Source organism: Erythrolamprus reginae, chromosome 8 (genome assembly GCF_031021105.1).
Source record: "Erythrolamprus reginae isolate rEryReg1 chromosome 8, rEryReg1.hap1, whole genome shotgun sequence".
Classification (NCBI taxonomy): Eukaryota; Metazoa; Chordata; class Lepidosauria; order Squamata; family Dipsadidae; genus Erythrolamprus; species Erythrolamprus reginae.
Genome location: NC_091957.1, coordinates 5,085,831 through 5,112,831, shown reverse-complemented (window position 1 = coordinate 5,112,831; position 27,001 = coordinate 5,085,831). Strand labels below are relative to the sequence as shown.

The 27,001-nt window shown below is 45.1% G+C and overlaps 1 protein-coding gene across 1 annotated transcript in view; it reads right to left on the bottom strand.

Annotated features, from left to right (window-relative positions):
• Positions 1-2,368: 2,368 nt before the first annotated feature.
• LMX1B (LIM homeobox transcription factor 1 beta) overlaps positions 2,369-27,001 on the bottom strand; it is a 142,803-nt gene continuing 118,170 nt past the window's right edge. Inside the window, exons 4-9 of the mRNA XM_070758194.1 lie at positions 26,615-26,793; positions 23,803-23,880; positions 23,645-23,711; positions 17,780-17,941; positions 5,946-6,409; positions 2,369-2,435 (exon numbers count right to left, since the gene is read on the bottom strand). Coding sequence (XP_070614295.1) covers positions 6,252-6,409; positions 17,780-17,941; positions 23,645-23,711; positions 23,803-23,880; positions 26,615-26,793 — 644 coding nt within the window. The 3' untranslated portion in view covers positions 2,369-2,435; positions 5,946-6,251. The remainder of the gene's footprint in view (positions 2,436-5,945; positions 6,410-17,779; positions 17,942-23,644; positions 23,712-23,802; positions 23,881-26,614; positions 26,794-27,001) is intronic.

Here is a 27,001-nt window from a genome sequence, read left to right as displayed (position 1 = left end):
CTTTTCTATGTTATTGTAAATATGCCTCATTTCCATTACGGCCCGATCTTTGCTTACTGGACATAACTTACTTTGCTTACTGGGACCAGATTACTTACAGGACCACCTCCTACTGCATGAATCCCAGCGACTGGTCAGGTCCCACAGAGTCGGCCTTCTCCAGATCCCGTCAACTAGACAATGTCGCTTGCCGGGGCCTAGGGGAAGAGCCTTCTCTGTGGGGGCCCCGGCCCTCTGGAATCAGCTGGCCCTGGAGATTCGTACTGCCCCCACCCTCCTCGCCTTTCTCAAGAATTTGAAAGCCTATTTATGCCACCAGGCTTGGGGTCATTAGACTCTAGCCCCCTGGCCCATGAATGTATGGTGAGTTTGTTGATTGAATGGCTATGAGTGCATCTTAATTGGTTTTGACTTAATGAATTGGATTTCAATGTACATTGTTCTTTATGAGTTGTAAGCGACCCCTAGTCCTCGGAGAGGGACGGCATATAAATCCAATTAATAAAATAAATAAGTAAAATAAACTTGAATTAAAAGACTGGGAGGGCTGTGTATTTGCGTGCACCTGTTTTCTGGCACAAATAATCTGCTTGCAATGGGCATCTGACGTCCGGCATGGGCTGTCAATCAAGCCAGATTTATCCAAGGATTTTTATCCATCTAAGACATGGACATTCCTACCTGTTTTGACCTTTTGTCTGCTTGACTTATCCAAAGGCATCCTCTCCAGAGAATACAAGGGTAAGCCTCAAGTCAAGAGGAGGTCAAGGGCCTGCTTTCAAACCTTTGACCCCGGAGTCCCAGGTTAAAACCATACAACCGGGAGATTCCTGAGAGCAATCACCCATGCCACAAATAAGAATGACATTTATCTCAGCCAGGGCACCGGGGGGAAAACGAAAGCTTCGCTAGGGTCAGCTTGGCCTTTGAATCCGCTGTGACTTTTGGCAGAATGGGACAACTTGCCATGGCTAACTTGCAGAGCCAGCTTACCACGGCCAACTTGTTCGCAGGGCAGCCTAATAATTCAATTATTTAAAATAAATTTTAAAATTCTTCTAATCTTTCCCCCAACTAACCTCAGATTGTGCCCCCTTGTCCTTGTGTTCACTTTCCTATTAAAAACACTTCCCTCCTGAACCTTATTTAAAGAGTTTAAATGGTTAGGGGGAAGTGTTTTTAATAGGAAAGTGAACACAAGAACAAGGGGGCACAAAGTGTTGGTTATGACCTTATAGCCCTACATGGCAATGGACCAGATTACCTCCGGAACCGCCTGCTACCGCACGAATCCCAGCGACCGATAAGGTCCCACAGAGTTGGCCTTGTCCGGGTCCTGTTGACTAAACAATGTCGTTTGGCGGGCCCCAGTGGAAGAGCCTTCTCTGTGGCGGCCCCGGCCCTCTGGAACCAACTCCCCCCGGAGATTAGAACTGCCCCCGCCCTCCCTGTCTTTCGTAAACTACTCAAGACTCATTTATACCGCCAGGCATGGGGGAGTTGAGATAGCTCTTCCCCCTAGGCCATTACAAGTTATGCATGGTATGTTTGTGTGTATGTTTGGTTTTATAATAAGGGTTTTTAGTTGTTTTTATTATTGGATTGTACATGTTGTGTTTATTATTGTTGTTAGCTGCCCCGAGTCTGCGGAGAGGGGCGGCATACAAATCCAATAAATTATTATTATTATTAATAATCTGAGGTGAGTTGGGGGAAAGATTAGAAGCAATGTGAGAAAATATTATTTTACTGAAAGAGTAGTAGATGCTTGGAACAAACTTCCAGCAGACGTGGTCGGTAAATCCACAGGAACTGAATTTAAACATGCCTGGGATAAACATATATCCATCCTAAGATAAAATAAAGGAAATAGTATAAGGGCAGACTAGATGGACCATGAGGTCTTTTTCTGCCGTCAGTCTTCTATGTTTTAAAATGATAATTTCAGTTTTTGTTGTTCCTATTTCATTTCATCCCCTCCTTTTCTTCATCCTTTCTTGAATGATTCTCTTCCACTATTTCTTACATAGTACTGAAACTCAGGGGTGAAATAAGTGAGTCGCAGCCTATTTTACCATCTATTTTGTCGCGTCCGTTAAGCAAATTGTGTGATTGTCCAGCTAATCCGGCTTTCCCTACTGACCTTGCTTTTTTGGGAAGCTGCCTAGAAATGTCGTAAATGACCATCACGTGAGTCTAGAACATTGCAACAGTCATAATTACATGCCAGTTGCCAGTGCCCAGATTTTGTGATGGTTGGGATCTTGAGACAATTGCAAATGCGAGGCCCCATTGTAAGTGACTTTCCCCAGCATTGTTATAACTTTCGAACAATCATTAAACAAAGGGTTGTAAGTGAAGGACTACCTTAAAATCTTATTCCTGGAATTCTTCTGCTTTCAAAAACGTGTGGCTATCATCAATCTAACATGACCCTGAAAGGAAAGACAAGCAGTTGGAGGATCGTAGCTTATATAGATCTACTCTAACATGAGCACTGGACTCGCCAACATTTACTCAAAATAAGTCCCTAAGTCAGTCAGTTTTCTCCCTACCTTGAGATTTCGGGATCTTGATTCCCAAAATTTTCAGCAATGGCTATGAAAATTTCAGCAACGAAACTCAGTTTCCCCCTAATTCTGCCTTTCGCAGACCCAGATATCATTAAGGTTTCTGGAAGACAGCATTCAACAATGGTTGGAGGATCCCAGGGATTAAAATCCACACATCTCAACAGCCTCCAAATTGACAAGGGCTAATCCACTCATTGGTGAAGGTGGCCCCTGCTTTGCCAACTTGTTTTATGAACATAAAAAAACCCATAATATCAAATTTCTCTCAGAACTTGGGGGCCATCCCCAATACATTCCCCAAGGTAAATGAGCAGATACTTGTAGAAGTCCATAAGCAGCATATGAGGTCAAGCGTTGTCTCCAGTTTATGTTTCCCCAAAAATGGATAATGAAAAATATAATAAAAATCAACCATGAAATTCGAGGTCATTTACACCTGGTGGGAGCTTGGGCTAAACTATCTGAGGTCGATGGGGTATGTAGACCAAAACATCTGGACCTCAGTTGCCGGAAGAAAGGACAATGCAGTGATGGAAAACTGGTGGGCTAAGAATGGTTTGGAAGTACAGTGGTACCTCTACTTACGAACTTAATTTGTTCCGTGACCAGGTTCTTAAGTAGAAAAGTTTGTAAGAAGAAGCAATTTTTCCCATAGGAATCAATGTAAAAGCAAATAATGCATGCGATTGGAGAAACCACAGAGGCCCTGTTTCCTCCCGGGAGATTCCTAGAGAGGCCCCATGGAGGCTTCTCCCTGCCTTTTCCGGCCCTGTTTCCTCCCAGAAGATTCCTAGAGAGGTCCCACGGAGGCTTCTCCCCACCTTTTCTGGCCCTGTTTCCTCCCAGGAGATTCCTAGAGAGGCCCCACGGAGGCTTCTCCCTGCCTTTTCTGGCCCTGTTTCCTCCCAGGAGATTCCTAGAGAGGCCCCATGGAGGCTTCTCCCTGCCTTTTCCGGCCCTGTTTCCTCCCAGAAGATTCCTAGAGAGGCCCCACGGAGGCTTCTCCCTGCCTTTTCAGGTTACAGATTTGGAGCCTTGGATTTGTAAGTGGAAAATTATTCTTAAGAGGAAAAAAATCCTGAATACCTGGTTCTTATCTAGAAAAGTTCGTAAGTAGAGGCGTTTGTAGGTAGTGGTACCACTGTACTAGTTTACTCATGCCTTCGCCTACTGCAATTTAAACATTGCAGAAGTTGTGAAAAGCAAAATACGTGGATAACTGTGATATTCAATTCACTAAAGTTGTTTCCCCTCCTTTAAATATAATTTAAACAAAATCAAACCACAGTCCCGGATCCATCCTCTTTTTGGAGCAGTACCCCAGTGTACTTCTCAATGGCCCCATGTTGGCTTACCCTCGGATCTAACTAATCCCCAACCGTAGAATTCCCGCAGCACTCTGAATTGGTAAGTATCATAAAACGTGTATCACATCTTCACATCTGCTGAGGTTTAATTTCTACTAGCAACCGGTCCGCGGGCATGGGGAATAACAAGAGCTGCTTCGGAATAAGTGCCGACTATGAGTAAAGCTACACCGAATGCCATCACTGCTTGCCTTTTGATGGGTAAGGGGTTTCTTCTAATCCCATTGGAGGGGGGGGCAAGATACAAACCACAATCAGCTCTAATTAACTGTGATCCCGAAGCAAGGATCCGTGGGGTATCGCTGTCAAATCGGTATAAACAAATGGGAATCACCAACAGATGGCTATCAATCAAAGCGAAGTGAGCTAGGGGTTAGGTGGAGACGTGAAATTTGGCACTGAATTCCTTCACTATTTTTTAAAAAAAGTTTTAACGTATCCAGAATGGCAAACAACCCGAAATAAAGTCAGGCGTCCCAGAATATCTCTGGCCCTATCGTTTATAAAATTGCTTTTTCAGGTCAAGGTATAATTACAGCTAAGTCTGCCTCCCCTGTTCAGCATCTCTCTCTCTTTTTGATTCTTTCTCTTCATCACCAAGAAATGTCATAATGATGATATATATGTTTTTGTAGATTTTCACGAGTATAGGTATGTAGGTGGCAGGCCAAACCCTCTAACTCCACATGACGGCTTACGGCATATTCTTATTCTTTCGTATTTCTTGGCATATTTGGGTTTCTTTCAGAGATTTCTGGTAACGTTTCGACGAGGTCCCGCTCGTCATCTTCAGGCTGGTGCTTTGGTCCTTGTGCTAGGGCAAACAAGGACAAAAGCTCTAGCACAAGGACAAAAGCCCCAGCCTGAATATATATACAGTGATACCTCGTCTTACAAACGCCTCGTCATACAAACTTTTCGAGATGCAAACCCGGGGTTTAAGATTTTTTTGCCTCTTCTTACAAACTATTTTCACCTTACAAACCCACCGCCACCGCTGGGATGCCCCGCCTCCGGACTTCCATTGCCAGCAAAGCACCTGTTTTTGCGCTGCTGGGATCCCCCTTAGGCTCCCCTCCCTGGGAAACCCCAACTCCAGACTTCTGCAGCATCGCAAAAACACAGAAGTCTGGAGGTGGGGTTTCCCATGGAGGGGAGCCTCAGGGGAATCCCAGCAGAGCAAAAACACAGAAGTCCGGAGGTGGGGTTTCCCATGGAGGGGAGCCTCAGGGGAATCCCAGCAGAGCAAAAACACAGAAGTCTGGAGGTGGGGTTTCCCATGGAGGGGAGCCTCAGGGGAATCCCAGCAGCACAAAAACACAGAAGTCCGGAGGTGGGGTTTCCCATGAAGGGGAACCTCAGGGGAATCCCAGCAGAGCAAAAACGGGCGCTTCGGCTGGCAAAAGGGGTGAGTTTTGGCCTTGCACGCATTAATCGCTTTTCCATTGATTCCTATGGGAAACATTGTTTCGTCTTACAAACTTTTCCCCTTAAGAACCTCATCCCGGAACCAATTAAGGTTGTAAGACAAGGTATCACTGTATATATATATATATATATATATTCCCACTCCCCCCACCCTATTTCCAGGCAGTGCAGTGACTATAACTTAAGGGCTCCAGAGATTACCATTTTGGGGGGGGGGGTGTTCCCATTTGGTTTGATGGAGAGGAAAAGAATGAAGAAGAAGAAATAAAGAAAAGCCAAGGGAAATAGGAATGTCTCTATAGGAATCACAGCTCGGTCAAAAAATAAAATAAAAAGTCTCGCAGCCCTGAGGGTTTTTTTCAGTCTATGGAGGGAGATGAGACATGCAGAACAAAACTGGGGACAATCCCCTCCGATTTCCCCCCCCCTCTTCCGCTCGGACCAACTTTGCCTCTGGAGAAAACACCGCACCATCGAAAGAGGTTCCCAGGCCCAAAGCAAATGTGGCTTGGGAAATGTTTGCTTCCACCCTGATGGAGGGTTCCAGAAGAAACTAACCACGATGGGAGCATCCCACCTTGGCAACTTCGGTGTTTGGTGTGGGTTTTTGATTGTTTTTTTGAGAGCGATGCCTGGTCCTTTTGTCATTCCGGCTGAGGATTCCTCGCCTGTCTGTTTCTCAGTGCCTTAATGCTCCAATGCGACCAATATCAAGGTGGAGGAAAAGAAGAAAAAATATGGCTGTATGAGGTTTTTTGTTTCTTTTTTTGATTTTTTTTTTCAGCTGGAAAAAAAACGGGAAAGTTTTGTTTTTTTTCCTCACGACACATCCGGCTGAGGAGAGAAGCTGAGGAGAAGCTGGGCTGGTTTTTTCCCGCCAATTTCATGAGGCGAAGTAGGAACTCTGCATAGAATACAGCCTATCGATGGGGTTTCCTATCCTGGCTTGCATGGAGTTTACTTCCGAGGAAGCCAAGAAACAGTCACTCAAGCTCGTTAGAGACGTGTCGCTGTCGATGTCGTGGAAAATGGAGTCGTTTCCTGAGGGGTGATGGAGAGAGAGAGGGGAAAAAACAAACAGACACGGAATATAGACATGTTAATAGGCTGGGTTGACTGACACAGGGGACTTCTGAAAAGAAGATCTATGTATGTCTCAAAGCTGGTTTTGATTTCAAAAGTAACTGGACTTGGTTTTTTTGCCTTGAAGACATTTTGCTTCTTGCAGAAGATGTTCTGAAGAAGCTTCTTTGGAGGAGAAGGGAAATGTCTTAAAGGGGGAAAAAACCCAAAGTCCAATTGCCAATGAAAAATAAATAAAAAAGCAATTTTGGGATGGTCATTAGGAGGACTGAGAATCGCCATAGACATGATCCATATTTGGTTTCACCCAGTGGTGAAAGTCAATTTTTTCTCCTACTGGTTCTGTGGATGTGGCTTGGTGGGGATGGAGTTCATGTAACTGGGTGGACATGGCCAACTTAAAAAAAAAAACTTTTAAAAGTTTTTTAACTAAAAAAGCACTTTAAAAGTTTTTTAAAGTTCCAACAATCAGCTGTGACAATCAGTTGTGCCTACAATAATCTAAACCTTTTAAAAAAAACCTTTTAAAAGTATTTTTACTACCTATTCGTTGGAATTGGTAGTTAAAAACATGTTTTAAAAAAGTTTAAAAAAAAGGTCCCAATGATTGAGTGGCACAGCTAAATGTCACAGCTGATTGTCAAAACTTCTTAAAAAGTTTTTTATAAGCATGTTTTACTATCAGTTCAGCTGACTCAGTAACGTTTCTGCTACCAATTCGATCGAACTGGCCCGAACCAATAGCATTTCAACCCTAGTTTCACCCATGCAAAGAATTTCCATGACCAAAGTGTTCCCAGCACACCCATTTACATCAATTTTAAACCCTTCCCATACAACAGAGATATACCCGCTATATAGAGCGCTGGTGAGACCACATTTGGAATACTGTGTTCAGTTCTGGAGACCTCACCTACAAAAAGATATTGATCAAACTGTACGGATCCAAACACGGGCTACAAAAATGGTGGAAGGTCTTAAGTGTAAAACTTATCAGGAAAGACTTCATGAACTCAATCTGTATAGTCTGGAGGACAGAAGGGAAAGGGGGGACATGATTCGAAACATTTAAATATGTTAAAGGGTTCGATAAGGTTCAGGAAGGAAGTGGGTTTTTTTAATAGGAAAGCGAACACGAAAACAAGGGGGCACAATCGGAGGTTAGTTGGGGGAAAGATCAGAAGCAACGTGAGAAAATATTATTTGACTGAAAGAGTCATAGATGCGTGGAACAAACTTCCAGCAGACGTGGTTGGTAAATCCACAGGAACTGAATTTAAACATGCCTGGGATAAACATAGATCCATCCTAAGATAAAATACAGGAAATAGTATAAGGGCAGACTAGATGGACCAGGAGGTCTTTTTCAATTTTCTATGTTTCGATGTTTCTATCATGGAATGGTTCTTTTTAGAAGGTTGAAAATGCCCATCATGTAAACTTGGAATTTTGCCACCTAACACATTTTGGCTTTGAAGGCCATCGCTTGAGGATCCTTTTGCAATGCGGAAATTCTGATTGCTTGTAGGAAAACAGGGTATCAAGAATACAAATTGTTGTCTCATTTTCTCAGACAGACAGGTGTCAAGCCGGTGTAGAACTTGGTGAAAAATGAACGGCTTGCCACACTATCTGTAGAAAGCCTGATGTAGAAAGACCTTAAGACTATCTACAATTGACCTCTCCCCCTTTCTAAGAGGTCTGTAAGGGGCGTGCATAAGCGCACCACTGTGCCTATTGTCCCTGTCCTATTGTCTTCTTTTGTTACTTTTTATCATTACTTATCTAATGTTTTATTTGTACAAATTACCACCCTGTAATTATTTGACAAAATAAATAAAATAAAATATAAATAAATAAATATTTATGGGAACTCGGGAGAGGTGGTTTCATGAGAGAACAGATGCATCCACAAGCATTCTTTCGAGTGGTTCAAGGACATCCTATGACCCCCACCTGGGCGGAAGTGGAAGTAGGACTTGCCATACTGGAACATTTTGAGTGGGCAACGTGACAGGTTTGCGGGTGGGGGATAAGGGATGTGAACTTTCAACTGGGTGGGAAACTCAGATTTGGGTTTCCCTGTGTAGGTGCCAGGATGGCTCCGGCCATAAATTGGAAATTTTGATGAGTATTTTTGACTTGTACTTTGATTTAAATGTTTAGATGTTACATTAGGAATGTGTCCTTCTAATGAAAAGAAGGATTGGAGAGTCCCATTTATGTTGGAGGTCCCTTTTAAGACCCTTCCAGGTTGAAAGGATAGCAGTGTTTGAGAGGTTACCACAAGAAGATAGGGTCAACCTAGCCTCCAAAGCAGCTGAAAACAGACCAAGAAGCAATGGATGGAAATTAATCAAAGAGAGAAGCAATCTGGGACTAAAATTGCCTACTAATGAGACCAATCAATCAATGGAATAACTTGCCTCCAGAAGTTGCGGTTGTGCTCCATCATGGGAGTTTTTAAGAGATTGGACAAGCGTTGATTCTGAAATGGTACAGAATCTCCTGCTTGACCAGGGGGTGGACTAGAAGACCTCCAAGGTCCCTTCCATCACTGACATTCTGGTATATCTGGGAGAAGGTTAACGAGACTGATTCTTCTCGTTGTTCTAACTTTAATTCTTCTCTTTCTCCATCTCTGAAGGGATAAGCAAACTTGGCTCTTCTATGACTTGTGGGCTTCAACTCCCAGAATTCCTGAGCCAATCATGCTAGCTCAGGAATTCTGGGAGTTGAAGTCCACATGTCATAGAGGAGCCAACTTTGCCTGCCCTGGCTCTAGGCAGACTCAATTCATAGCATTTTGGTAACATCAGAAATCGAGGAATATCTGGGGAGCTGGAAACACTCCTGCTTCAATTTTTGCATCACTGCAAACCTGGATTGACGTAGCCAACTTTTGGTTAAGGCCTTTGCTAACTGCAATGTAAGATTTCTGGACCCAGGAGGAATTCCTGCATATGATTCCCACATCTGGATATACTTCTCTTCCAAAGAACGACCGCGAATAGCAAACTAAAGCATTGGAGATTTTTTTAAAAAAAGAAGCCTATCTTAACTCTCCAGGGTGTTTGGTTTCTGGGAATAATAAGGACAACAATAACAATAATACTACTCAGATGCCCTGGGTGCATTGTGAGCTGTCACAATCTTTTGGAAGGCTGGGAGTTTTTTCTTCAGCTATGTTGATTTTGTCTGCTGAAAAAAAATCACAATAATTTGCACTTGAAGAATCGGATGGAGAGAAAAAGCAGGCCTGGCTCTTTGCTGGAGATTTTAATGATACTATGATAGTATCATTGGGCGGGATGTAAGAAATGGTTGGGCTCCCTGCCAGTAAATTACAGTATTTGCTTTGCAGTCTATAACATTTCAAGAGAGTTTGAAGAGAGGGAGAGGGGAGGGGAGGGGAGGAGAGAGAGAGAATGAGAGGGAAAGAGGGAGGGAAATAGAGAGAGAAAGGGAAAGAGAAAGAGAAAAAGAGAAGGAAAGAGAAAGAGAAAAAGAGAGAGAGAATGAGAGGGAAATGGAGAGAGAGAGAATGAGAGGGAAAGAGAGGGAGGGAAATAGAGAGAGAGAGAGAGAAAGGGAAAGAGAAAAAGAGAAGGAAAGAGAAAGAGAAAAAAGAGAGAGAATGAGAGGGAAATAGAGAGAGAGAAAGGGAAAGAGAAAGAGAAAAAGAGAAGGAAAGAGAAAGAGAAAAAAAGAGAGAGAATGAGAGGGAAATAGAGAGAGAGAGAGAAAGGGAAAGAGAAAAGAAGGAAAGAGAAAGTTAGGGAAAGAGGGAGAGAGAAAAAGAGAGAGAGAGAATGAGAGGGCAAGAGAGAGGGAAATAGAGAGAGAAAGAAAAAGAGAAACAAAGAGAAAGAAAAAAGAGAAGGAAATAGAAAGAGAGAAACAAGGAGAAACAGAGAGAAAGAGGGAGAGAGAGAAGAAGAAGAGAAAAAAAGAGAGAGAAACATGAAGAAAGAGAGGAAAAGACTGGGAAAGATCCTTTTTTTTAAAAAAAAAATCTGACATGAGCAAATACCCTGTGGCAAGCAGGCTGGCAAAAGACAAAAGACCCTGCCTTCCATCAGAGGAAACTGTGGCTTTGAGGAATGTGAGAATCCAATCTTGTCAGTGCCAATAAAAGTTGCCACTGGAAGCAAAATGGAGAGAGGTTGCTAGAGGGAAGGGGAGAAACCCAGTGTTGGGAGAGAGGGAGAATAAGAGCCCCCCTCCATTTTGCACCCCTTCCCCCAACTCAAACTTGGCTAGAAAGCCAGAAGCACCTGCAGTAGATCACAAAGGAAGGTGGCTTTAAAACAGTTAAGGGTGTTGGTAGAACACAAAGAACCCATATCGTATCTCAGACATCAACACCCTTGAAAATGTCCAAAGATACTTCTCAAGAAGAGCCCTTCACTCCTCCACTCGAAACAGAATACCCTACGAGACTAGACTTACAATCCTGGGTCTTGAAAGCTTAGAACTACGACGCCTTAAACATGATCTAAGTATTGCCCACAAGATCATATGCTGCAACGTCCTGCCTGTCAAAGACTACTTCAGCTTCAGCCACAACAACACAAGAGCACACAACAGATTCAAGCTTAATATTAACCGCTCCAAACTTGACTGTAAAAAATATGACTTTAGTAATTGGGTTGTCGAAGCGTGGAACTCATTACCGGACTCTGTAGTATCATCCCCTAACCCCAACATTTTACCCTTAGACTGTCCACGGTTGACCTCTCCAGATTCCTAAGAGGTCAGTAAGGGGCGTACATAAGCGCACTAGAGTGCCTTCCATCCCCTGTCCTATAGTCTCTCCTGTATCTCGTATTTCTTCTCTACTATATCCTCTATAGCCTTCATTGTGTATTATTGTGTATTGGACAAAATAAATAAATAAATAAAAATAAATTAAAAAGATATAACAAGGTTTATATACATGATACTAGTAAGAGAGAAACATTAAGGCAGGGAACTGAAAGCACGCTGGTGCACTTATGCATGCCCCTTACTGACCTCTTAGGAATTGGGAGAGGTCAACAGTGGATAATCTAAGGGTAAAGTTTTGGGGGTTAGGTGATGATACTACAGAATCAGGTAGTGAGTCCCATACATCAACTACTCGGTTACTAAAGTCATATTTTTACAGTCAAGTTTGGAGCGGTTAATATTAAGCTTAAATCTATTGTGTGCTCTTGTGTTGTTGTGGTTGAAACTGAAGTAGTCTTTGACAGGCAGGACATTGCAGCATATCATCTTGTGGGCAATACTTACCGTAGATCATGTTTAAGGCCTCGTAGTTCTAAGCTTTCAAGACCCAGGATTGTAAGTCTAGTCTCGTAGGGTTTACTTTGAGTTTGTAATCTGTTGCGTGCTCGCGTGTTGCTGTGATTGAAGCGGAAGTAATCATTGACAGGAAGGACATTGTAGCAGATGGTTTTATGGGCTCTGCTTAGGTCGTGTTTAAGGCGACGTAGTTCTACGCTTTCTAAATCTAGGGCTGTAGGTTTAGTTGCGTAGGGTATTCCGTTGCTAGTGGAGGAGTGGATAAGATGATAGAAGCATCCACCAAATGTGGTGGAAACTACAAGTCCCATCAAGCCTAGCTGCAGCCAGGTTCCCGAGGTACAAACCTGCTCCACCAACTCATTTGTCCCCTATGGTGAAATCCTAGGGTGGCAAACGTCATGCCGAGTTTGAGGTGGCAAGGAAGTTTTTTCCATTCTTAGAAAACACTGCCTAGAAGTCTGATGCAAAGCTATAAATCATGAGGACTAGATCCCTAGATAACTCTGTTGCAAGAGGGCCCACGGATTGCCTTTGGAAACTGCAAGATGTTGTTGCAAAACGGCGGAAGAAACCTTGCTCCCCGACTGTGTAATTCTTAGGTCAACCATCGAGTCTTTTTATATGTTTTTTCTTCTTCTGGGACTTCAACTTTCATTCGAAGAGAATCCAGAAAGATTCCCATTGTTGCGCGGCTACAAAATGTGGAAACTCTTGGGAGTTGGGAAGGATGCTGTGAGGTCAGTTGGCATTAAAATTAACATTTAAATATGTTAAAGGGTTAAATAAGGTCCGGGAGGGAAGTGTTTTTAATAGGAAAGTGAACCCAAGAACAAGGGGGCACAATCTGAAGTTAGTTGGGGGAAAGATCAAAATCAACATGAGAAAATATTATTTTAACTGAAAGAGTAGTAGATCCTTGGAACAAACTTCCAGCAGATGTGGTTGGTAAATCCACAGTAACTGAATTTAAACATGCCTGGGATAAACATATATCCATCCTAAGATAAAATACAGAAAATAGTATAAGGGCAGACTAGATGGACCATGAGGTCTTTTTCTGCCGTCAGACTTCTATGTTTCTATGTTTCTAACTGCTGAACTACATCTAGCTGTTAGCTGAAGTAGCCTACATTGCTGCTCTCTAAGCACTGCGTCACCCCGGCTCCAGAACTTGTAGGACTCCAAATATCATCAGTCTCAAGAAAAGGACTTCGTTCTTTGATCTCCTCCAGGAATAGCAAATCTAGACAGCATATTAAAAAGCAGAGACATCACGCTGCCAACAATAGTGCGTATAGTCAAGGCTACGTTTTTCCCAATTGCAATGTATGGCTGTGAAAGTTGGACCACAAGAGCACCAAAGAATGGAGAATAGATTGAACTCTGGTGCTGGAGAAGACTCCTGGGAGTCCCTTGGACTGCAAGGCGATCCAACCAGTCAGTCCTGGAGAAGATCAATCCTGGCTGCTCTTTAGAAGGCCAGATCGTGAAGGTGAAACTCAAAGACTTTGGCCACCTAAGGAGAAGTGAGGACTTACTGGAGAAGAAGAGCCTAATGATGGGAACGATTGAGGGTAAAAGAAGGAAGGGGCAACAGAGAGCAAGGTGGCTGGATGGAGTCACTGAAGCAGTCGGCGTGAGCTTAAATGGACTCTGGAAGATGCTAGAGGATAAGAAGGCTTGGAGGAATATTGTCCACGGGGTTGCAATGGGTCAGGCACAACTTTGCAACTAGCAACAACAATATATACACTACACACACACACAAATATATATAGGTGGCTATCCATCCATCCATCCATCTATACCTATTATGGTCAAGGTGATGGTTATCCCAGTTGCAATGTATGACTGTGAAAGTTGGACCATAAAGTTGAGGGCCAGAGGTTGGAAGCCTTTGAACTCTGGTGCTGGAGAAGACTCCTGTGAGCCCCTTGTACTGCAAGGTGATCCAACCAATCGGTCCTAGAGGAGATCCACCCTGAATGCTCTTTAGAAGGCCAGGTCCTGAAGATGAAACTCAAATGCTTTGGCCACCTAACGAGAAGGAAGGACTCATTGGAGAAGAGTCTAATGCTGGAAACGATGGAGGGCGAAAGAAGAAGGGGACAACAGAGAACGAGGTGGCTGGATGGAGTCACTGATGCAATCGGCGTGAGATTAAATGGACTCCATGGGATGGTAGTGGACAGGAAGGCCGGGAGGAACGTTGTCCATAGGGTCGCGATGGGTCAGACATGACTTTGTGACTAACAGCAATAAGAAGGACATTAAGCCTTGACAGACAAATCTCGACTGAATGATTCCAAAGAATTCAAAGCAGGGTCTCATCCGAGGCACGACTTGATGGGCGCACGGAGAAATATGACTAGCAGGTCCAACCACCAGAGACGAACCCAGGTGTCTTTTTCAATTTCCATGCCACCCATCTTGCACTCCCAGTTTGGGAATCTAGACACTCCACACACGCACACATGCGCGCATACCGTTGTTGTGAGTGCGATAAGAGCTGTTATCAATTTGCATGCTAAAAAGCTCTCGAGGCACAGGGGTAGCCCAGCTTTCTGCCAAAACCACATCTGATGCAGCCTTCTCACTGATGTGGTTATGAAAAGACAAGGCTTGTGATGGTTGGTTCCCCTCCCTCTGCCTCCCGCCCTCTGCTTTCTCCAATTCCAGGCCTCCTTTAAAATAAGAAGCACATAACTAGAATAATTCGGTGGCTTAACTCTTTATGGCTCTTTCATACCATAGCTGCCTAACAGAGGCAGAGATACATAAAGTAACAGGGTTGGAAGGGACCTTAGAGGTCTTCTTGTGCAGTGTTTCCCAACCTTGGCAACTGGAAGATATTTGGACTTCAACTCCCAGAATTCCCCAGACAGCGAATGCTGGCTGGGGACTTCTGGGAGTTGAAGTCCAGATATCTTCAAGTTGCCAAGGTTGGGAAACACTATCCTAGTCCAACCCCCTGCTTAGGTGGGAAACATCTACCCCGCTTCAGACAAATGGTTATCCAACGTCTTCTTAAAAACCTCCAGTCTTGGAGCATTCACAACTTCTGGAGGCAAGTTTTTCCCAATGATTAACTGTTCTAACTGTCAGGAAATGTCTCCTTAGTTCTAAGTTGCTTCTCTCCTTGTTTTGTTTCCACCCATTGCTCCTTGTTCTACCCTCAGGTGCTTTGGAGAAAGGGTTGACCCCTTCTTCTTTGTGGCAGCCTGTAGTTTGTGGGTACGGTCAGGTACGCAGAACTGGTAGAAAAAAATTGATTTTTTTTCTTTTTCCCCCCTTCTGGGCTCTGGGTATGTTTTTCCTATCCCAGTAAATGAGGTTGAATGTGTATAATTTTAGAAGAGCGCTCTCCCTCTCTCTTTGTGTATGTGTACATAGACTTTATATAGTAGATAATGTCTATTTTTGTGTGCCTGTGTGTAATATGTATGTACACATATGGCATATATGCATAGAATTAAATAGTATATTTTGGACGTTCAGTAATAGTAAGATAGGGAAAATATGTCTCTTTGAGGGGAGGAGAGGCAGGGCACCCTAACCCAAACCCTTGACGTGAGTGACGTCAAGTTGGCCACTTTTAAGCCAGTCACATGACCTATAAGCCACCCCAATCACATGATCGTCAAGCCCTCCCACCTGGTCACATGGCCAGCAAGCCACACCCACAAAATAAGCCCTTCCCTGTGGCAGCCCCTGAAATATTGGAAGGCTGCTATCATGAAACTCCAGTCCTTCTTTCTTCTAGAGTAGACAACACCCAATCCCTGCAACTGTTCTTCATATACATTTTAAGCTCGAAATAAAACATTGGCCAAGCCAGGATTTTCTCGGAGGGCACCTGAATCAGCTAGGGCAGGGGTAGGCAAAGTTGGCTCTTCTATGACTTGTGGACTTCAACTCCCAGAATTCCTGAGCCAATCATGCTAGCTCAAGAATTCTGGGAGTTGAAGTCCACATGTCATAGAAGAGCCAACTTTGCCTACCCTTGTGCTAGGGAACCCCTCTGAGATCAAGGAGACCAAGGTCAACCTCTAATGCTGTACAAATGCAAGAGAGCATTTCTTCCAGAGGTCAATAGTTGCCATCAGTAGCCCAACTCTTCCCCACGCCCTTTGGGCTCCACTGATTCATTTATTTATGTCTCCTCTCCTCTTCTCCCTTGGCGTGAGGGTTGAGGATGATGGCAATCGAAGGAACAACAGCCTTAGGAAATGCCATATGCCCTGAAGGCGATGGCAGGGCTCAACAACTCTGACAGCTGTCGCTGTTCCAGGAAATGAGAAAGGAGCTGATTTTAATCCCCACATTTTGCCAACGGGGCGTGGAAGGTCTGGAGGAATAAACAGCGGGAAGGAAGGAAGAACAGAAGAAGCGTTCAAATCCTACAATCCTACTCTCACTACCATGGACTACTCTAATGGAACCTTTTGGGAGATGGGTGGGGGCGAAAATGAAGTCACTGAGGGACATAGAAGTTGGATGAGTTTTGATTTGTCCATTCCTTTGTCAAATCCCCCTGGGAGGAAGCAAGCAAGAAGCGGGGGGTGGGGGGGACTCTAACCGAAAGGATATCTGAATTTAGATTTTTCTCCTGCTTTGCTTTAGGACCATGATGGTGAATGCAGAACCATATCAGAGGGCATGTGAGGCGTTGCCCTATGTCAGCCCCAGAACATGTTGGCCAGCTGGTTTTCGGCCTTTTTGTCCTCCCCAGGCTCCAGGAGGCTTCCCTGAAGTCTCCAGAGTGTGAAAAATGGCTCAACGGGCAAATTGGAAGTCCGTTTTTCTGAACTTGGTTGGTTCATTGGGCCTTTTTTTACCCTCAGGCTTCCCTGAAGCCTCCAGAGCGCCAAAATGGCCCAAGGGGAAAACCGGAAGTCCGTTTTTCTGAACTTCCTGTTTGGTCATCGGGCCATTTTTCACCCTCAAGCTTCCCTGAAGCCTCCAGAGTGCCAAAAATGGCCCAACGGGCAAATCAGAAGTCCATTTTTCTAAACTTTTGGATTGCTCATTGGATTGTTTTTCACCCTCAGGCTTACTTGAAGAGTGCGAAAAGTGGCTGAACGGGCAAACTGGAAGTCTGTTTTTTCGAACTCCCGGTTTGCTCATTGGCCCGTTTTTGCTCTCTGGAATCTTCAAGGAAGCCTGGGGATGAAAAATGTCCCAATGAGTGGGGTACATGCGCACGGATGCGTGCAGGCACAGTGTGGCACACAGAGGGGTGCTGTGTGGTGGCACATGCGTGCACTAGGATGCACGCACACTCCCATTTTCGGCACACAAGAAGAAAAAGGTTCATCATCACTGCTTTAGGAGATAAAAGCAGCTTCGACAGCCCTCTTTGCAAAGCTGTTTGGGCTGAAAGAAAGCAATCCATCTAAAACAGTGATGGCAAACCTATGGTACAGATGCCACAGGTGGCACGTGAATCCATATCTGCTGGCACATGAGCCGTTGCCCTAACTCAATCCCAATGTACATTTATGTGCTGGCCAGCTGATTTTTGGCTCACACGGAGGCTCTGGGAGGGCATCTTTGTCTTTCAGAGAGCCTCCAGGAGCATGGGAGAGGGCATTTCTATTCTCCCCCTGTGCCAGGGAAGCCTCTGGAGCCTGGGGAGGGTGAAAAACGGACCTGCTGGGCCCATCAGAAGTTGAGAAACAGGCCATTTCCGGCCCCCAGAAGGCCTCCAGGGGGGCAGGGAAAGCTGTTTTCGCCCTCCCCAGGCATTGAATTATGGATGGGACACTGTGCATGCGCGATGGAGTACATGCATGCTATTTCAGCACCCGAGGAAAAAAAGGTTCACCATCACTGGTCTTAAATCACCCAGGGAGTTTCACAGACCAGGAATGGACAAACAGGTGTTTCTTCAGCCCATCCTTAACCATTACACTCTACTGGTTGTCTGGACACTTTGGTGCCTTTCCAGATGTTAAGAGGAGACCTCAGGGTTTCCACAGATGTTCTGAAGGTCTCACTTGCACAAGACAATGTCAGCTGATTCCCAGGGAGTCTTACCATAAGGATTCATGTGGTCACCTGGCATTTGTGGCGGGGTGAGACCTTGCTGGAAAGGATCAGTGGCGTAGGTGCTCTGGTCCATGGCTACAATCTGTTGTTGCGGTGGTGCAAGGGGTGTGTAAGACGTCATTATCCCTTCCATCCGGTTGGACATTACTTCTGCAAGATGAAACAAAAACAACTCCATGTAATGCTTGGCTCGCAATCAACCTACCAGATGTTTTTACTGTTATTGTTCGTCATCCAGATGTTTATATTGGGTCTGGCATTTTTATCCAGCTATCAAGTTCTTCCCCAGGAACTGGGATAGGCAGATGTGGTGATTTCACGGGATTAAAAAAGTACTGTGTCAGGATGCAAGCTTTTCCTAGTAAAGCTGCCTTTTGCAATTGACTGATGGGGATTGTGTCAATGCCAGCGGTTGTTATTGTTGTTGGTTGCAAAGCCAGCCAGATGTTTAGATTGGATTTGACATTTTTATTCCTTCTATTGAGACCTTCTGAAGGCCCCGCGATAGACAGGTGTGGATGTGTTACAGATACTAGCACAGGATAAATAAACAACTTATGCAATTGACTGGTAGAAATTTTGTCAATGCAAATGATGTTTTTATTATTGTTGTTATAATTGATATTATTATTTATAGGTAGAATCACTGTTGCAGAGATTCTGGGTGGCAAACGGCGCTGTGTTCAACCATAAAATATGTGATGGTACGATTGTATTTATTGGATTGGGGTTTTTTATTGTTATTAATTATCAGGGTTTTTAAAATTGTTTATAGAGGGGTTATATGAAGGGTTTTTTATTGTTATTAACACTTGATTTGCATTTTACTGTATTGTTCCATTGTTGTGAGCCCCCCTGAATCCTGTTGGATTGGACAGCATGTAAGTTAAATTCAATAAATAAAATAAATAAAAAGAATAATCGTATTTCATCTCCCCCCAGAGATTCGTGTTGCCCTCCCTCCACCACCTTTTGTAAGAGTCTAAAGACTCATTTATGCCACCAAGCTTAAGGTCATTAGGTTCTATCCCCTGGCCAGTGAGTGTATAGTAGGCTTGTTTGAATGGACATGTATGTTTGCTAATAGACATTTTTTAGTTTTTTAAATGTGATTCTTAATTTTAATTTTACTTAATCATATCTTGATGTATACAGTACTGTTTTTATGTGTTGTAAGCCGCCCTGAGTTTTCTGAGAGGGGCAGCGTATAAATAATATTAATAATAATAATAATAATAATAACAACAACAAAACAACAACAACAATAATGATGATGATGATGATGATGATGATGATGATGATAATAATAAATAAATAAATAAATAAATAAATTGTTAGGGATCAATTCATACCCAACTTCTTTCAAAACATGGGGAAACCAAGAATGGAAATGATTCACTTTTTTTTTTTTAAAATGAAACCAGCCCCGTATCATCCTGATGGGATTATGGAGCCAATTTATGAAAAACTGAAGACACCATGCAGGAAGTGATGTCATTCTCTCAACTTCATTGGGCTTGCACAGAATCACACCATATCAACTCTGTGATTCCCCCGATTAGCTCACGGTGCCGTTCAAAAGAGGAACAAAGCTAAAAACAACCCAGGAAGGTTGGTTGCAAACCAGGCAGAGGAAACAAAGGATTGTGAAAAAAGAAGAGGAAGTGAAACTATCGTTGGGTTGTTACTTTCTGGGGGGTTTTTTCCTCCTAGAAAACACCTTTCCATCCACGGGGCTAGAAGAGAGTGGGGTCTGCAGACAGGAAGAGAACTATGGGGTCCTTGCAGCTTGGTGGTTTTCTTGCAGGTATCTGACAACCCAACTTGGGAACATCATCAATGCTAAAAGAGAGTGGAGTCTGCACAGGAGGAGAAGGAAGACTGTGGGGTCCTTGGTGGTCTCTGGGCTGGGTTCTTTTCTTGCAGATGCTTCATGACTAGAGAATTAGAGAACTTAAACAGTGCTGGAAGAGAGTGGGGTCTGCAAACAGAAGGAGAAGGAGGAGAAGGAAGAGGAGGAGGAGGAAGAGGAGGAGAAGGAAGAAGAGGAGGAGGGGGAAGAGGAGGAGGCGGATGAAGAGGAGGGGAAAGAGGAGGAGGGGAAGGAAGAAGAGGAGGAGGAGGAAGAGGAGGAGGAAGAAGAGGAGGAGGGGAAGGGGAAGGAAGAAGAGGAGGAAGAGGAGAAGGAGGAAGAGGAGAAGTAGGAGGAAGAAGAGCAGGAGGAGGAAGAGGAGGAGGGGAAGGGGAAGGAAGAGGAGGAGGAAGAGGAGAAGGAGGAGGAAGAGGAGGAGGAGGAGGAAGAAGAGCAGGAGGAGGAAGAGGAGGAGGGGAAGGGGAAGGAAGAGGAGGAGGAAGAGGAGAAGGAGGAGGAAGAGGAGAAGGAGGAGGAAGAGGAGGAGTAGGAGGAAGAAGAGGAGGAGGAGGAAGAGGAGGACTGCGGGATCCTTGGTGGTCTCTGGGCTGGGTTCTTTTCTTGCAGATGCTTCATGACTCAACTAGAGAACTTAAACAATGCTGGAAGTCTGCAAAGAGAAGGGGGAGGAGGAGGAAGAGGAGGAGGGGAAGGGGAAGGAAGAGGAGGAGGAAGAGGAGAAGGAGGAGGAAGAGGAGAAGGAGGAGGAGGAGGAGGAGGAGGAGGAAGAAGAGGAGGAGGAGGAGGAGGAGGACTGTGGGATCCTTGGTGGTCTCTGGGCTGGGTTCTTTTCTTGCAGATGCTTCATGACTCAACTAGAGAACTTAAACAATGCTGGAAGTCTGCAAAGAGAAGGGGGAGGAGGAGGAAGAGGAGGAGGGGAAGGGGAAGGAAGAGGAGGAGGAAGAGGAGAAGGAGGAGGAAGAGGAGAAGGAGGAGGAGGAGGAGGAGGAGGAGGAGGAGGAAGAAGAGGAGGAGGAGGAGGAGGAGGACTGTGGGATCCTTGGTGGTCTCTGGGCTGGGTTCTTTTCTTGCAGATGCTTCATGACTCAACTAGAGAACTTAAACAATGCTGGAAGTCTGCAAAGAGAAGGGGGAGGAGGAGGAAGAGGAGCAGGAGCAGGAGGAGAACTATGGGGTCTTTGGTGGTCTCCAACTTAGTTATTTTCCTGCAGACATTTCACTACTCAACTAAGGAAACATCATCAGTGTGAAGGAGAGTGGGGTGAGCTCCCTATTTATATTCAGTAGCTCGCCCTGAAACCGGCTCCTGTCAACCAATAACCAGATAAACGGGGATTAACACCGCAGAAAACAACACTCTGATCCAGGAACTACCCAGGAGAAACTCACGTCTCTAAGAATCTCCTGGGAGGAAACGTGGCCAGAAAAGGCGGGGAGAAGCCTCCGTGGGGCCTCTCTAGGAATCTCCTGGGAGCAAACAGGGCCAGAAAAGGCAGGGAGAAGCCTCCGTGGGGCCTCTCTAGGAATCTCCTGGGAGAAAACAGGGCCTCCACCCTCCCTGTGGTTTCCCCAATCGCAAGCATTCTTTCCTTTTACACTGATTCCTATGGGGAAAATGGCTTCTTCTTACAAACTTTTCTACTTAAGAACCTGGTCACGGGACGAATTAAGTTCGTAAGTAGAGGCGCAACTGTACTGTACATTAGAAAGAAGTCAAATATGGAAAAAATCTAAAACTATAATCCCAATTTGGAAAGTTCTCTGAGCAAAGTTTCCCTTTTCTTAACTCCAGCAAAGACGCCGAGGTTTGATTTGGCCCGGCAGAAGGTCTTTCCTAACTTCTCCAACCTTTCAGCCCCCATCTGAGGGTGAGTCACTCCTGCTAGAATGGGAAGAGAAGTTTGCCCATCATTTCTTTCGGCTCCACTCCCACGAGGGCCTGGCACCAGCCGACTCCCTCCGACTGTTGGGCAATGCCAGTCTCTCATCCATAGGCAAGAGGTGTTGTTGTTGTCGTCGCAGCCTCACTCGAAGGATTTTGCAAAGCTGGGTAGGGCAGAGGCTCCGGGTTTGTCCAGTCGCTGCCGTGGGCAATTTGCCAACCCTGGCTGACTGGCGCCTGCATGGTGGTGCCAGCACGGCCCAAAGCAGACAGGGTGAACGGAACGCCTGTTATTATCGGGGTGCAAGATCTGGAAAGGTGCCAAGGATTATATTCCCAGAAAACTAGCTACCTTCCCTTTGGAAGTCCAACCCAAGGTTTATCAGGTGGAACACACAGAACAGGGGCAATTGCACTGCTTTTAAAACAACTGGCAACCCCTGGGGTTTTTTGCATGCCTGATATCCGTTTCCCCATCTCCCCACTCCTTGCAGGGGTGTCTGATATATCCCAAGCCATGCTTCCAAATTGAACATGCAGCTTCCTGGTATTTTGAAATGGGGAATGCACGGAACCAGAGATGGGCTTCTACGGGTACAGTCAGGTACGCAGAACCGGTAGACAAATTTTAGGTAGGTAGGTAGGTATATATATCTATGTATCACATGTTTTTGTTATATATATACAGACAGACAGAGGTAGATAAATAGAGAGAGAGAGAGAGGAGGGGAGAGATAGATAGATAGATAGAGATAGATGAATAGATAGATAGATAGACAGACAGACAGACAGACAGACAGAGACAGACAGACAGACAGACAGACAGACTAGATAGATAGATAGATAGATAGATAGAGATAGAGATAGATTTAGAGATAGTTAGATAGATAGAGATAGACTTAGAGATAGATAGATAGATAGATAGATAGATAGATAGATAGTGATAGATAGATAAGACAGACAGACAGACAGACAGATATTGGTTGCTGGCTGTGGGGCAAGCTATGAGGAGCAAACTCTGCACTCCCTAATAGGACTGATGATGTTACCTGGTTAGGTCAAGAAATGTCTACAAGGCAACCACCACCTCCTCCTTCTCTTCCTCCTCCTCTCCACAAACCCCCTGAACACATTTCCATTCCCTTCCTGCACTGCTGATGTTCCCTAGTTGGGTGGCGAAACATGTGCAGGAATAGCAATAGCACTTAGACTTCTTATCTACCTTCCTAGTGCTTTTGCAGCCCTCTCCAAGCCATTTACAGAATCAGCCTCTTGCCCCCAACAATCTGGGTCCTCTTTTGACCCACCTCGGAAGGATGGAAGGCTGAGTCAACCTTGAGCAGGTGGTGACTTTTGAACTGCTGAATGACAGCTAGCAGTTAGCTGAAGTAAGCCTGCGGTGCTGAACTCTAACCTCTGTGCCACCCCGGCTCAACCACCAAGAAAACCACCAACGTAGAGAGCAACCGAGGACCCCATAGTTCAACCTGGAGCTACAGCGATTCTCTTTTATTTATTTATTATTATTTATTTTATTTATTGGATTTGTATGTCGCCCCTCTCCAGAGACTCGGGGCGGCTAACAACAGTAATAAAACAGCATATAATAATAATCCAATACTAAAAACAGTTAAAAACCCATTATTATAAAAACCAAACATACATACAGACATACCATGCATAAAATTGTAAAGGCCTAGGGGGAAAAATATCTCAATTCCCCCATGCCTGGGGGTGGGTTTTAAGCAGCTTATGAAAGGCAAGGAGGGTGGGGGCAATTCTAATCTCTGGGGGGAGTTGGTTCCAGAGGGCCGGGGCCGCCACAGAGAAGGCTCTTTCCCTGGGTCCCGCCAAGCGGCATTGTTTAGTTGACGGGACCCGGAGAAGACCCACTCTGTGGGACCTAACTGGTTGCTGGGATTCGTGCAGCAGAAGGCAGTCCCTGAGATAATCTGGTCCGGTGCCATGAAGGGCTTTATAGGTCATAACCAACACTTTGAATTGTGACCGGAAACTGATCGGCAACCAATGCAGACTTTTATCGATCAATGCCCAATCCTAAGCTTTTCCAAGCCAGTTGCAGGGATGGCTTTACCTTGTCCGAGCCGCTGCGAGTTTTGCTGCTCCTGCTGCTGCTGATGTCGCCGCGCCAGTTTTTTCATCTGCGAAAGGAAAAAAGGAGTCAAAAACCACCCTGTTTCTTCGCTCTCTGCTTTTCCCTCTGTCAATGCGCAGTTGCTTGGGTGGCCTTACCTTGGCTCTTTGATTCTGAAACCAGACTTGGACTACTCGAACGCTGAGGCCCGTTTCAGCCGCCAAAGTCTCCCTTACCTGCAAGGAAAGACCAAATTCAGAACACCAAGCTCACCACGATCCTCCCAAAATCCTGCATTTATTCCATCGGGCCAGGTTTGGTCCCGGTTTACAAGAAATTATAATGGCGCAGAAAAGAATCGACTCTAAGTGCTTCTCCACAACCAGGGGTGGGCAGGAAGTGGAACGGCGTGCAACTCCACTATGCACATGAGATTTGGCTTCTGCCGAATCTCGCTGCCCCAGCCAGCAGCAACAGCAACCCCCCCTGCTAGGTGGGCCCAGAGAGCCCCTCTGCTAGGTGGGCCCAGAGAGCGGGTGTGGGGCCATGGGGCTGGGTTCTGCAAAGTGGGGCAGCGGCGGAGGTCAATCTCAGCCAGGAGCCGCCAGCATGAAGCAATATCTCAGGAGGAAGAGATCATAGAAAAGATTACAGCTTGCGCAGAAATGGATAAGTTAACGTTGGAAATTAAAAACAAAGAAGAATCTGATTTTTACAAATGTTGGGGTAGGTTTAGCATGTATAGGATTTATATGATTTAATGAAATGAGTCTTGGTGCATAACCAGCTAAACATGGGCCAACAATGTTCAGCAGTGGCTAAAAAAGCCAACACAATATTAAGCTGCATGAACAGGGGGATGCACTCCAAGACCAGAGAGGTAATAATACCATTCTATAAGGCCCTGGTCAGACTGCACCTGGAGTATTGCATCCAGTTCTGGTCACCACACTTTCAAAAGGGATATAGAGACTCTGGAAAGGGTGCAGAAAAGAGCAACTAAAATGATAAAGGGACTAGAGGCCAGGCCATACGAGGAAAGGTTACTGGAACTGGGCATGGATAGTCTAGTAAAAAGAAGGGCTAGGGGGGACATGATAGCTGTATACAGGTACTTAAGGGGTTGCCATGGAGGGGAGGGGGTCACACTATTTTCCAGGGCACCAGGGGGCCGGACGAGGAACAACGGTTGGAAGCTGACCAAGGAAAGATTCAACCTGGAGATAAGGAAGAACTTAGTTTAATCAGATTTGTATGCCGCCCCTCTCCGCAACTTCCTGACGGTGAGAGCGATCAACCAGTGGAACGGTCTTGCCAGCGGAGATTGTCAACTCCCCAACTTTGGACATTTTCAAGAGAAGATTGGACTGCCATTTGGCTGGGGTGCTGTAGGATTTCCTGCTTAAGCAGGGGGTTGGACTCGATGACCTGTAAGGTCCCTTTCAACTCTAATAATAAATAAAATAAAATATCCCATGTAGCAATGCAGAAATACAGAATGCTTGCTGATATTATAATTTCTTTTTTGTCGTAGTTGTAGTTGTTCTTTTGTTTGTTTGTTTTATTTATTTTTTCGTTGTTATTTGTCTGTTTTAAAATATATTTGAAAACCAATAAAACTTTTTCAAAAACAAAAAGGTCGCAAAATAGGGTCGCGTGACCTTGAGACACTGCAACCGTCATAGGTCAGTTGCCACATGTCTGAACTTTGAGAACACATGCTCAACGGTTGTAAGTGTGAGATACGGTCTTAAGTCACTTTTTTTTCAGGGCCGTTGTAACTTTGAACGGTCACTAAAAGAACTGTTGCAAGACAAGGACTACAGACAGTATAGAAAAGAGATCTGCAACGGAAACCTTCCAAAGCTGCAAGATTGATTTTATTCCTTGGTGTGTTTGCACCAGAAACCTTGGCTTAAGTTTTGCTAATACCAGCTTCTCCTGCCTCCTTCATGTCCATACAAATGCTGAGACTTGACTGTGCTTGCTGTAGGGAAGTATTGCAACATAACTACACTGATTTGAGTGAGCTAGTGGGCTGGGCAGCACTCTTCCATCTACTCAGGGAGTGTAGCAGTTGAGATCCTCCTGAAATATCTAAGGGGCTAACCAAGAGATATCCGCATCTCTCTTAGGGTGGCCAGAGTAGTTCGCAGAACCAGTAAATACCACCTCGGACTAGTCCCACTCCCAGCTATTCTGTGCCTTCAGAGACCCAGCAGATCGGGAGGAAATGGGTATTTTGCAGTATCTTTCCCCTGGAGGGGGGAAGGGAATGGGGATTTTGCAGTGTCGTTTCCCCTGCAGTGGGGAGGGAATGGGGATTTTGCAGTGTCCTTCCCCCTGGAGTGGGGAGGGAATGGAGATTTTGCAGTGTCGTTTCCCCTGCAGTGGGGAGGGAATGGGGATTTTGCAGTGTCGTTCCCCTGGAGTGGGGAGGGAATGGGGATTTTGCAGTGTCCTTCCCCCTGGAGTGGGGAGGAAATGGAGATTTTGCAGTGTCGTTTCCCCTGCAGTGTGGAGGGAATGGAGATTTTGCAGTGTCCTTCCCCCTGGAGTGGGGAGGGAATGGGGATTTTTCAGTATCCTTCCCCTGCAGTGTGGAGGGAATGGGGATTTTGCAGTGTCGTTTCCCCTGGAGTGGAGAGGGAATGGAGATTTTGCAGTGTCGTTCCCCTGGAGTGTGGAGGGAATGGAGATTTTGCAGTGTCCTTCCCCTGGAGTGGGTGGGAATGGGGATTTTGTAGTATCCTTCTCTTGCCCACCCCACCCAAGCCACGCCATACCACTCAACCCTATGTCCCCACGGAACTGGTAGTTAAAAAATTTGAATCCCCACCACTCCAGATAAGCGATAAGTCTAAGTTATCCCGACCGTGCTTGAGCTAGAATTAATAATCTTCGGTTCACAAAGAGTAACTCTACCAATGATTAGTAGCAAAGGTCAGCGTGATGAAGGAGAAGCCTTACCTTCCTACAAGGCTTGGAAGATACTTCAAAAGAGGCTTTGAACGCTCTTCTCTGCTGGGTTGTGAGGATCGTCCGTGGCCTTTTCGGTCTTCTTGGGTCTTTTCCGTCATCACCTCCCTTCCCAGGGGTTATTTGCCCTTTAGCTGGTTTGATGTCTCCGTCCTCATCGTCACTTTTCACTGTTGAGATAGCGTGCAAATTGTGGCAGAGCTAAGAAGCTGGATTCACACAACGCACGAGGCTACGCTTTGCTTGATTGAACGACATCTCCTGGTCAACCACCTCACATTGGACCAGATTTGTAAACTAGAGTGGTTGGATTTATCCCTTCTGGTTTGGTTTGGTTTGTTTTTGAATGCAAAAAAGGGGAGTGGAAATAGCTGTTAA